Source organism: Hemicordylus capensis, chromosome 6 (assembly GCF_027244095.1).
Source record: "Hemicordylus capensis ecotype Gifberg chromosome 6, rHemCap1.1.pri, whole genome shotgun sequence".
In the NCBI taxonomy this organism is placed as follows: domain Eukaryota; kingdom Metazoa; phylum Chordata; class Lepidosauria; order Squamata; family Cordylidae; genus Hemicordylus; species Hemicordylus capensis.
Genome location: NC_069662.1, coordinates 11833767 through 11846883, shown reverse-complemented (window position 1 = coordinate 11846883; position 13117 = coordinate 11833767). Strand labels below are relative to the sequence as shown.

Sequence of the window (13117 nt, the reverse complement as noted above, 5' to 3'; positions counted from 1 at the left end):
TACTGCAAACTAAGGGCTCTCAAACTTGGGTACTCAGATTTTCTTGGAGTACAGCTCACATCATGCCCTGTTGTGGCCATTGAGGCAGGGGATGATGGGAGTTGCAGTCCAACAACATCTGGGGACCCAAGTTTGAGAATCCTTGTTCTCTCTCTCTTTTCTTCTTTGAATGGCATTGGCAACCAGACAGATGCCTCTGAAAAGCTTACAAGCAAGGCATTGGGGAGTCAAGACATCCTGTTGCTTGTCCCCATCATCTTGCATTCAGGGGTATGCTGCTCCTGTACATGGAAGTTCCATGTTGCTCTCATGACTCAATAAATTGATCCAATTTTCTTTTAGAGCCATATCAGGTAGTGGCAGGCAAATGTCTTCTAGTAGCAAATTATCCTTTAAAACCTTCTTTATTGCATATATTAAAAAAGTAAATTAATCCAAAAGGTTTCTATAAAAGCAAAGGTATCGACATTAACATGTTGCTCGATATTTCACTGTTTGAACCAACATTCTTAGATAGTAAGTTCTTCCAGCCAAACAGCGAATTCTGTAAATTATATGCATACTGTAATTATTCACATGCATAATTTGTGCAGTGAGGGTGTCCTAACCCTATAGCCAGTCAGTTTCCTTTGACCTATCTAGGTGGTCCTATTCTCCAACCACTTGCAGTAGTCTCAACACTTTCTAAGAGCAGCTTCAACAGGCAATTCCAAAAGGTCCCTCCCTACACAATTTATTCCATTGATAAATGGCACGTGCAATTAGAATGTTCTCCCTCTTTCTTTCTGCCTATCTCCAACTTGCGCTTCCCCCAACATTAGAACTGTATTCATCCTGAAACCTCAGCTTGCTGCTTTCTAATGCACAGAGACTGTGTCTCTATCAGCCTGAAGACATGCAGAAACCCAATAAGTGCAGAGTAAATTGATTGATTGATTAGGTGCTATCAAGTCGGTGTTAACTCTTAGTGACCACATAGATAGATTCTCTCCAGGATGATGATCTGTCTTCAGCTTGGCCTTGAATGTCTCTCAGTGGTGTATTCATTGCTGTCGTAATCAAGTCCATCCATCTTGCTGCTGGTCATCCTCTTCTCTTTTCTTCAACTTTCCCCAGCATTATGGACTTCTCAAGGGAGCAGGGTTGTCGCATAATGTGTCCCAAGTATGAGCCTGGTCATTTGTGCCTTGAGTGAAAATTCTGGATTGATTTGTTCTAGGATCCATTTGTTTGTTTTCCTGGCTGTCCATGGTATCCTCAAAAGTCTTCTCCAGCACCAAAGTTCAAAAGCGTCAATACTTTTTCTATATCCAAGAGTATCCATAAATGGGAATGTCAAAGAACCTTCAGATTTGGAGAATGTGCATTTGAATGTTTGCAAGCATATTCAAGTTAGTAGAAATGTCTTCCTCTCCCACCTTCTCTTTTTCCATCTGTACAATTCCCTACTCCTTTTTCTGGATTGATCTCTTTTGTGGATAGGCGAGAGATTGAATAGATAGGTGCAAGAGTAGATTAATTTGCACAATTTTTAATGTTCATTTCCCCATTATTAATTGGATATTAAAGTAGGCATGTGCGAGCTGGCTTGCTTAGAGCCGGGCCCGACATCAAGCTGGCCTGATCTGGATGGTCCAAATTTGAACACAACTAGTGCTGGTTGGAGTTTGAATCAGACCCATCTCCAGTTTGAAGAACTGGCTCACAGACCGGCTCAGGGTGGGGGGTACACTTGTGAAGGGGAAGCCAGTGAGGAGTGTCCTTAACAAGTAAAGGGGAATTCCTTACTGTAAATGGGGGGTGAGGGGGGGAAAGGTAGTATTTACCTTTAAAATTAAGGCACCAGGAGTGGCAGGGGGTGGCCGAGGCAGTGGCGGTGGAGACATCAGAGGCTGAGGTGGGGGCTCCTTCAACCTTCTCACCGCCGGCCTCCCAAATGCCAGTTCGGGCCTCTGTGCATGCATGGAGGCTATTAGAGTGACCTCCACATGTGCTCAGAGTCCAACTGCATCATCAAACTGTCAGATCGCACACCCCATGTCAAAGGTGATTCCTCATCTCTGCCTTTTCCCCCCCATCATCCCTTCTCTTTTATCTTCCAGACCCCTTTTCTCATCAAGGTGCACCCCAAAGATGGATGGTGGCACAGGCGTGGCCAAGCCGATGTTGGCAGAGTCACCATTTACCCACTTTCAGCGTGTGAGAAACAGCACCGAAGTAACCGAGTTCATCCTGACAGGGCTATCCCATGAACGTGGAGTCCAGCTTGTCCTCTTTGTCCTCTTCCTCACCTTCTACATGATTGTCCTGCCCAGCAATGTGCTGATCATTATCACCATCCGGAGTGACCCACACCTTGGCTCCCCCATGTATTTTCTGTTGGCCAACTTGGCTTTCTTGGACATCTGGTATTCTTCCATCACTGCCCCTAAAATGCTGGTTGACTTCTTTGCCGAGCGCAAGATCATTTCCTTTGGGGGCTGCATTGCTCAGCTCTTTTTCCTCCATTTCGTGGGTGCCTCTGAAATGTTCCTGCTCACTGTCATGGCCTATGACCGCTATGTTGCCATCTGCCGGCCCTTGCACTACACCACCATGATGAGTCGGCGCCTGTGCATCGTACTGGTGCTTATTTGTTGGACTGGGGGCTTCATCCACTCCCTCGTCCAGGTTGTCCTCATCATCCACCTCCCATTCTGTGGGCCCAATGAACTGGACAACTACTTCTGTGACATCACCCAGGTGCTGAGGATCACTTGTGCCAACACTTTTGCCGAGGAGCTGGTGATGATCTTCAGTAGTGGCCTCATCTCTGTGGTCTGCTTCATGGCCCTCTTGGTTTCCTATGCCTTCCTGCTCACCATGCTGAAGAAGAATGTCGGTGAGTCGACAAGCAAGGCACTCTCCACTTGCTATTCCCACATCACCATTGTCGTTTTCATGTTTAGCCCCGCCATCTATATCTATGCCCGACCCTTTGATGAATATGCCCCTGACAAGGTGGTCTCCGTCTTCCACACCATCATTTTCCCGCTCCTGAACCCCATCATTTACACCTTCAGGAACAAAGAGATCAAGACTGCCATGAAGAAAGTGGCCAACAGATACTTCCTCTGCAAGAAAAACTGACGGCAGCCATTTTGAAAAAAACTGGCAGCCATTTTGAGTTTTTCCTTGCATGACTGAGTCAGCAGTGGCCATCTTGAGTTCATTTCCATATAATCAAGGGTGAGCAAATATAATCAGTTTTGACAGGGAAATGTTACCAGGACATAATGTTTTTCCCAAATCCTTCAGCGGTTCTTAATATATAATTATTATATAATTAATTAATCTCTATGCCACTTTCCTATTTGCATGTTCAAGGACTTTATTGTCCCATACTCAAACATGCTTTCTGACATGCACATACTATACAATTGGGATACACGTGTGTGTGTGGGGGGGGGTTGATATTCAATTTGCAGAGATGAAATTATCCATGGCTGTATTGTGACTTCACTAGCTGGGTACCTGCTTGGGAGAAGATACCATTTTTAATGTTATGTTTTATGTGATGTTTTTCCATTAAACCTGATTATATAAATGTACCCTAAGTTTTAGTGTAATCCCCCAAAGTATGGGTTTATTTCAGGGACCGATACCAAATAAATTCCTGAGGCAACCCTATACACAAAACATCTAACCAAACTAGAAATGGCTTTTTGTCACATACATACATGCATTTAAGTGTAAACTACGTGTAATTAATTAATAGTTGTGTCAGATAACATTGCAACACTTTCCTCCGTTTATACTCCATCACTGTCCATAGAAATCTCAGTTTATAATGTTGATGTCCTTCAATACTGTGCACTTACAATTCCAGAAACTTAAACTCTGTCACAAAAAGAACAAAACATATGACAACCCTAACACATCCATAGGAAAAATTAAAATTCCAGTAGCCCTTTTTTTACTCCTCACTGAGGTGTGTCAAATTCAGTCTGTCAAATACCTTTTTGTCTGCCAGCAGCTTGTCTCAGAAAAAGGCTGGTTCCTCATTATTGATTTTAGGGGTTCCTCATTATTGATTTATTTATCTCAGAAGGTAGAATTTACCTCAGCATGCACAGTGCCAGTGTACTTTCCCCCTCCTTTCTTGGACACATAAAATTTTGCTGACAAAAATATGTCCCTGTATGTCCAGACAAGAGCATGTCAGTTATTCCATTGCATTCCATTTTTCTCAGGGCACCAAGGTGTAGAGGAAATTCTTATCAGGTTCAGAAGCCTGCACCAATTAGAATAACCCAGATTTGAATTTGTAACCAGCCATAAAACTCACTGGCCTACAAGCATAAACCGCTTCATAGAGTTGTTGTGCGGCAGGGGTGTAACTATAATAGGGCAAGGGGAGACAATTGTCTGGGGGCCCACTGCCTTGGGCCCCCCCCAGAGGCAAGTCACATGACTGACTCCCCCAGCCGCACACCCGCCCGGGCTTCCTTCAGTTGTATTCATCCTCTGAAATTGATGTGAGTGTTAAGACCTGGAGCTACCAGAACAGCACGTCTTTCTCTAGTACCATGAAATGACTTGGATCGTCCACAATTTACAAATCCTTTAAAAAATAATTTAGGATTTCTTTACTTCATGAGCTGAGCTTCAGTGAGGGGGTGCATTTTAAAATTTTGTCTCTGGGCCCACTCCAACCTTGCTACGCCCCTGTTGTGAGGTGAATAAGAACAGGAGAAAAACCGCATACAGTATGCTAACCTTTGCCCATTGGGGGGAGGGCAGGATAAAAATGTAATACATAAATAAATTGCCCATTTGCTCTGCTCCATAGTACATTATTTCATCTCTTTGTTCATTATGTTCTCTCGGAATCCCCAAAAATCATTGCACAAAAAGGGATCTAACTATGAATATCCTTCCTGATCTTTGCAATAAAAGGTTTGTTTTGGAAGCTCTGATTACAGCCAATGACGAGCAAGTGATTATGTGTGTTCAATGTAACTGAGATGAGGGAGAGATTATTAGAAAAATTGATGAGAAAGAAAAGGCTTGGGAAATGCTGTTTCACATATAACATGTAGGTCTGATGATCAGAGCAGTAGTTATCTCTGACACTTTCTACTATACGGCTCAGAGTTAACATTTAGGGGTGTGCACAAAACCGGTATGCCTGGTTGGGTTCGAGTCTGAACCAGACTAAAATTGGACCAGGCATGTTTGGTTTTGTGAACACCCAAATACCCCTGATCAACCTCCAGTTCGGTTCGAGTTCAGGAATTCTACCTTAATTTTTTTTTAAACTTTCTGCCTCCAATTTCCTGGATCCCATTTTGAAAACCAGTGTTACACTGGCTACTTTCCAGTCCAGTCCAGAGTCTGATTATAGGGATAAATTATATATTTTTTCAAGGAGGTCGGCAATTTCACATTTGAGTTCTTTAAGGACTTTGGGGTGGATGCTATCCAGCCCTGGCAATTTGTTAATTTTTAGTTTTTCAAGATAGTCTAGAACATCTTCCCTTGTCACCTCCAACTGGCCCAGTTCTTCAGCCTCTAAACCTGAGAAGCTCAATTCCAGAGAGGGCATATGATCAGTATCCTCCACCGTGAAAGCAGATGCAGAGGACTCATTCAGCTTCTCTGCAATCCCCTTATCCTCCTTAATAATCCCTTTCACACCCTCATCATGTAAGGGGTAAATTGCCTCCCTGGCAGGTTTTCTACTTCTGATAGGAGATCAGCAGTTTCACATTTGGGTGGATGCCATCTGGCCCTGGTGATTTGTTAATTTTTAGTTTTTCAAGACAGTTTAGAACATCCTCTCTCATCACCTGAAATTGGTCCAGTTCTTCGGCCGCCAAGCCTGAGAAGCTCAGTTCAGGAGTGGGAATATGGTCAGTATCCTCTGCCGTGAAGACAGACACAAAGAACTCATCCAGCTTCTCTGCAATCTCCTTATCCTCCTGAATAATCTCTTTTGTGTCCTCATCATCTAAGGGTCCAACAGCTTCCCTGGCAGGTTTTCTGCTTCTGATATATTTAAAGAAGTTTTTGTTAAGCCGCTTGACACTTCTAGCTATATGCTCCTCAAACTCTCTTTTTGCATCCCTTATTGTCTCCTTGCATTTCTTTTGCCAGAGCTGATGTTCCTTCCTGTTCTCTTCATTTGGGCAGGCCTTCCAATTTCAGAAGGAAATCTTCTTCCCCTTTATAGCTTCTTTGACTTTTCTTGTCACACTCCCAGACTTGGTGGTACCTTTCCACCTTTTTGGTATACATTTCAACTGAGCTTCTAGTATTTTGGTTTTAAATAAACTCCATGCATTTTGGAGTGAAGTGACTCTCTTGATTTTCCCTTTCAGTTTTCTTTTCACCAAACAAATCTAAACCACTCCTCCCGGCACCACCGTCTCATTCACGCATTGGGATACCTCAGCGCTGCTTATCTCATAGGCCCTGCAAGTGGAACAGGTAGCATTTCTGAGAATGCTACCTAGGGGGTCCTGGACTTCAATATGCTACCTTGCAGCCTAAATTTGGCTTCCATCCAGGACCTCCTGAAGTTCTAGCCAGGGAAATGCCTGCAATCCTGCCTTTAGCCACCAGATGGCTCTCACACCACATCATGAGCTCGGCAGACTGCCACTTCAACAACCAAGGAGTTCTGGCAAGAATTAATTCCTTTCACTCTAATTTTAATTGATAATTAACGTCTTCAAATTAATTCACTTTTTGTTCTTAAACAACAAATGCAACAGGCACGACAGTAAAACAGTAGTCACCAGAGCCTCATCTGTAAAACAGGGTGCACCTTGCATAGATGAAAGATCACCATAAGATAATAATGTCATTATAGAACACATTGTTGAAAGGTCCTTATGTGGCACTACAACTGTACTCAGTTTGATACAAATTGGTCCCAGCACTGCAAAGTTGTTAGGGAGGAACACACACAGAGCCGCCATTTTGAAATAGATTCTGGAGTTCATTGATGGGATATCAAGGTTTATAATCTTAAAATGTATACCCAGTTTTGTGTAAATTGGTTAGGCGATTCACAAGTTAGCCTGCTTCCATCTCAAACATTCACATCTCTGCTTTCTTGACATGGGGTGGATGATGCAATTACAAAATACACCATTGAGGAGTCCCTATGTGGCACTAAAACTCCCAGATTTGGTACACATCAGTCCAGGTATTGCAACATTGTTGGGACACACAGAGACAGACAGATGGATTGATAGACACACACAGAGACAGCAATGTGATCTCATAAGGCTACTTTCCAAGAGGAAAAGAGGTTAAATGTATGCTTTTGACATGTCTGTATGGGGCACTACAATTGTACCAAATTTGCTCCAAATTGGTCCAGGCATTGCAAAGTTGTTGGGGGACACATACATACACACAGCTGCCATCTTGAAATGGGTTCTGGAATATATGTGTGGAATATCCAGGTTTAATGACCTCTATATTGTGAACATAGATACCAAATTTGGTGAAAATTCTTTAAGTAGTTAGCTCACATCCACCTCAAATGTTCACACATCCTCCATTTTGAACTGGGGTGGATGATGTCATTACAAATATGCCATTAAGGTGTCCCTATGAGGCACTACAACAGTACCAAACTTGGTCCAGATCGGTCCAAAAATTGTGATGCTGTTGGACACACACACATGGACAGACGGAAACACACATGGGCACCCAGATAGCAAAGTGATCTCATAAGGCTACTTTCCATGACTAAAGTAGACTAAAAAGACCATCACCTTGTCAAGGGGAAAGTCTTGGAAGAGTTGACTGGATATTCAGATTAGGGTTGTGCACAAAACCATGTTCCCCGGTTTGGGCAAAACTGGGCATGTTTGGTTTTGCCACCTTCGAACGCACCCCCCCCCCCCCGGTGCAGTTTGGTCCGGGGGGGGTTAACATTTTTAAAATTAACTTTTTTATTTATTTACTCACCCCCTCGGGCGGGGGGGGGCTTCTCCGAGGCCACACAGAAGCCCATTGGGCATGTGTAGCAGCCTCCAAAATGGCCGCACCATGGGAGTGAGGCCCGGAATGGGTCAAAGACCACCTGAACCAGGTGATTTGGGCATTAACAGAGGCCAGCAGGGGGAGGGTGAACCTCTGGAGACTCCCCCGTGGCCTTAGAGAAGCCCCCTGGATGGGGTGAGCACATAAATAAATAAATAAATAAATAAATAAATAAATAAATAAATAAATAGAATTTAAAGTTAGAATCCCCTGAACAGGCCGGGGGGGGGGGGTGAGTTCAGTTCGATATTGAACCAAACCGGGATCCAGTCTGATATCGAACCATCGAACCGAACCGGTTTGATGTTGAACAGGTTCAGAAATGAACCTGTTCGCACATCACTAATTCAGATGGCACAACTAAATATGGAAGCAATGATGGTCTGAGTAACACACCTGCAGGAAACCTTGCTCTTTGACTTAATGCAGGGCCAGCCTGCTAATGACTTGTTGTGAGGCAGTCGCCTCAGGTAGAGATTGGCAGAAGCTGTGAGGGGCACCCAATATTTGTCAGATGCCACTTCTGCCAGTGACTCACCATTCTTCTCCATCCTGGTTGTTCTTTTAAGCTAGGCTGCTGCCACCACCTCTGCCCTGGTTTTTAACAAGGCAGAGATTGGGGACCAGTATGCCCTGCAGCAGGGATTCCTGTTGTTGACTGCAACTTCCATAAATGATGGGTGGCATCCCTGATCTTGTTCTTCACCCATGGATTATCAAATCTGCTGGCAACCTCCAGGCTTGACTACTGCAATGCACTCTATGTGGGGCTTTCTTTTCCGGTAGTCCGGAAACTTCAATTGCTGGTCTCTGGGATGTCCCGAAGAGACTAAATTAGTTCATTTCTAAAATAACGACACTGGCTACCAATAGGTTTCTAAGCAAAATACAAAGTGCTGGTTATTACCTATAAAGCCCTTAATGGCTTGGGTATTTAAGAATGCCTTTTTTCATTATGAATTCCGCCTCCTATTAAGATTGTCCCGGGAAGTTTGCCTGAAAGAGCCGCCGGCTCATCTGGTGGCAACTTGTAGGTGAGCCTTCTTGACAGTCACCCCAGGACTGTGGAATGCACTTCCTGCTGAGATGAGGTGTCCATCCCTGATTCCAGGGATCCCTGACTCCATCCCCAAATTGAACTGGCCCATTACTCCCTAAGTAGAACACCTAGGGGCACAAAATCTGGGTGGGTGGCAGACACCCAGGAGTGCCAACCATCCACCAAACCCCAAAGCAATTGGACACTCCTATGATATGTAATGATTTTTTAAAAAGCTTTCCCCAATTTTTACAATTCTCCCATAGGGAATAATGGGGGTTTGAGGTAGCCCCATTCCCCCCTTTGTGGAAACAAGTGGGTCTGGGAGTATGGTGGGTTGTGCCACAACTTCTCCCAGGCAGCCCCAAGCCAGTGGGGTTCATGGTGCCCCCCCACCCCAGAATTATTTTAGTTACTGTCCTTTTAACAAGTCTTTCTCTATCACATATCTTCTCTGGTCTGTATATATATGTGTATGAAAAGATCTCCATAGGGATTCATTGACAGAACTCATACACAGCAAGTCCAATTACAAATTGGATTCTTGGTGGCTATATGAGTTCTCTCAATGAACCCCTATGAAGATCTTTTCATACACACACACACACACACACACACATCCTTTTAATAAGTCTATCTCTATCAGAGTAGCTTCTCTGGTATGTGTGGATAGATAGATAGATAGATAGATAGATAGATAGATAGATAGATAGACACATACACACAAACCAGAGAAGCTACTCTGATAGAGATAGACTTGTTAAAAGGACAGTAACTAAAATAATTTGGGGGGGGGGACCCGTGAACCCCACCGGCTTGGGGCTGCCTTCGGGGAGTTGTGGCACAACCCACCATGCCCCCAGACCCACTTTGGGATGCCCTGGCACCCCCCACAAAAAGGGGGGGGGGAATGGGCCAGCTGAGCCACTCAAATCGCCATTATTCCCTATGGGAGGAATGCAAAAATGGGGGAAATCTAAACTCACAGAAGTGTCCAATTGCTTTGGGGTTCAGTGGGTGCTTGGTACCCCTGGGTGCCCACCATCCACCCCAGATTTGTGCCCTTAGCAGGCCACCATGGCAACACACAGTGGCACAACTAAAAAGACAACCAACTGGAAACCAAAAAACCACCACAGAAACAGACCTGCTGCTGTGCCTGCACAACTGCAAAGCCAAGGGGACCCAACCAAACAACACCACAGAATACACAACAACAGCCACAAACCAGCAAGACCTAACATGATGGTGCAAGGCAGTAAAACCAACCCAGCACGCAAACTGCAAAGAAAGAGGGGCAAGGTAAAAACACACTGAAGGATAACTTGAAGTAACACACGCTATGCACCTGGTTCTTCTGCTCTTCTGTTCATGTGCAATGGATGTGTTTTGCCTGTGGGGAAAGAAACACCTCAGAGTGTCTGGTCCATCACATCTTTGCTGGAGGCCACACAGGGCCCCAGGCATGTGGTGGCACCAGAGCACATATAGTCATCAGTGGTGTGCATGCACGTTTGCGATTGTGGTGTGTGTGCTGCTAGCCAGAAGAGGGGAAAGAGAAGGGGGCTCTGAAAAAATTAAAGGGATAGGAAAGTCTGGCTCAAATGTGGGTCAGTGGAGGCCACACACACAATGTGGTGTGGCAGGAGACTGCTTACTCATCATGGCCAGTGCATGCATGTCTGGTGTGTGTCTTTGCGTGCATGTCAGCAGAACCAAACGAGAGGGAAGAGGAGGGCACATTTGATAAAACAATTCACAAATACATATATACACAAGTATATATACAAATCCATCTCTACAGCAGCTATACAGTAATAATTACACCACCAACAATTATCTATCTACACAAACTAGACCAAAAACTCTTATCTACAGAAAGGAAAGAAAAAAACCTCTACTACTACTGCTACTGCTACTGCTACTACTACTACTACTACTACTACTACTACTGACAACATCCACCACCCACACAAACACACCACAGAAGAAACCTCCATGCGCACACACACTCACACACACATATGCACACACAACACTCCTATCTACACAAGCACATATTTACACACTCTGAAATATTGACAAATACACATTTTGGCAGTCCTGCTGCCCTCCAACAAGTCAACTACGTAGAACAGCAAGCAACACAACACACATCAACATATTTACACATCTACACAGTGCCACACTGGAACAAACTGCCTAGTGTCTGTGTGTGTACCCATGGCCCCCTGAGTGATGTGGTCAGGTGGAACCAGGGGCTAGTTCAGCATCGGGTTATGCCTGTGTGTGTGGGGGGGGGGGTGTATCCAGTTGCCAAGTCACAGCACTAGCGGGCATGCTGCGACATGGCATGGCTGAAGAAGGAAGTGGGGAGGGGAGGGGTGAGTGGAAGTGGCTGCCGGGCAGGTGACCGGCACCCTGGGTCAACCATGGGCCAATCACTTGCCCAGCTCAACATCCAACTCAGGGTAGCCCAGCAGGGGGAGGTTAACTTTGAGAAAAACCAGCTGCTCGACCAAGCAAGGGTCCAACCAGGGCTGAGCGGGAGTTACCACGTTGCCAGCACGTGAAAACACCCGCTTGCTCTGGACGCTGGTTGGTGGGCAGGAGAGGCCAGACTTGGCAATGGGGTGCCCAGAACTGTGCGTGGTCCATCTGTGGTTGGACCACTGTGGTCCATCCTGTGGCTCCTCCACAGGCTCCTCCAAGTACTGTGCAATGCATTGAGCAGCACTCGTGGGCCTGGTAGGCCGAGCATCCCACAAACCGGGCAAGGCGCCAAGGCACACCTGCTTAAACCACTGGGCTGTTTTAGTGGGAGGAACTGCTTGTTGCATTGGCACCGCTGTCTGTTACCCCTGCTAACTTGGCAAAGAGGCACCTTTTAACATGGTGATTCTCTTTATTTAGCAGGGGGAGAGTAACTGGCCCTATCCACCCCCAGCACAGTACGTCCAGTGACTGTTGCTGGTTTCTATCTCGTTTTTTTTTTTTTAGAATGTGAGCCCTTTGGGGACAGGGAGCCATCTTATTTATTTATTATTTCTCTGTGTAAACCGCCCTGAGCCATTTTTGGAAGGGTGGTATAGAAATCGAATGAATGAATGAATGAATATGATGCTGCACCGCCGGACTGGGAAGAAGAAGGAGTGGGAGCTGAAAGGTCACCCACACTGCTGCTGTTTGGTGTGGGTTGCGCATGCTTGCGGGGCACACCATCACCGTCCTCCTGGTCTCTGCCAGTCCTAATGACCTCCTCTTCCCTAACTCTTTCAACCAGGAGGTCTCTCCACCTGGGCAAGTCATCTGCAGAAATGACATTGCTCCTTTAAAAAAATAATAATGAATATTATTTGTTTATTAAAATAGTAAAACAACAACAACGCATAGTTACAACTCTTGAAACATAGAATAAGGTAAGACCCTTAAAGCAAGTCAGAGGTCAAGAAAGAAATGGATTTACATCAGGTATGATTACAGTGGGTATACAGAGTAGACTACAGATCAAACCCAGATCTCGGGAACAAATTCTGACCTTGTCAAGTATTAAAGTTTGTAAAAGGTTCCCAGACAAGTATAAATGACTCTGTAGAGGCATTATTCATATAAGCAGTAACTTTAGAGATAGAAGTGTAATCCCATAATTTTAAAAACCAATCATCTAAAGATGGACTACCATATAGAATCCTAGCTGTGATAATCATATATAAAGATAACTCAGTAAACTTAATGGGAATGTGAGGTTTTGTCATATTTAAAAGAAAGAGTTCTGGCAAAAAAGGGAATTTCATTTCCAAAATCCGCTCCATTTTAGAGTGAATTTGCTTCCAAAATGATTGGGCTTTGTTACAAGTCCACCACATATGATAAAATATCCCCACTTGTTGATCACACTTCCAGCATTCCTTTGGGAAACAGTTATCGATCTTGTTAATGATCAGTAGAGTTTTATACTACCTGAAAAACATCTCATACCAATTTCCCCTTAAATTATTACTTGAAGTAAATTTGACATTCTTCTTCCATTGATGT

At 44.6% G+C, this 13117-nt stretch overlaps 1 protein-coding gene across 1 annotated transcript; it reads left to right on the top strand.

Annotated features, from left to right (window-relative positions):
* The first annotated feature begins 2133 nt into the window (after positions 1 to 2133).
* LOC128330847 (olfactory receptor 734-like) lies at positions 2134 to 3129 on the top strand. Its single transcript, XM_053264212.1, has one exon. It carries the CDS (start codon positions 2134 to 2136, stop codon positions 3127 to 3129), a length of 996 nt encoding a protein of 331 aa, XP_053120187.1.
* The last annotated feature ends 9988 nt before the right edge of the window (positions 3130 to 13117 follow it).

Excerpts from the sequence above, each read along its gene's own strand:
- LOC128330847 (XM_053264212.1), top strand. The coding sequence starts at position 2,134 with ATGGATGGTGGCACAGGCGTGGCCAAGCCGATGTTGGCAGAGTCACCA.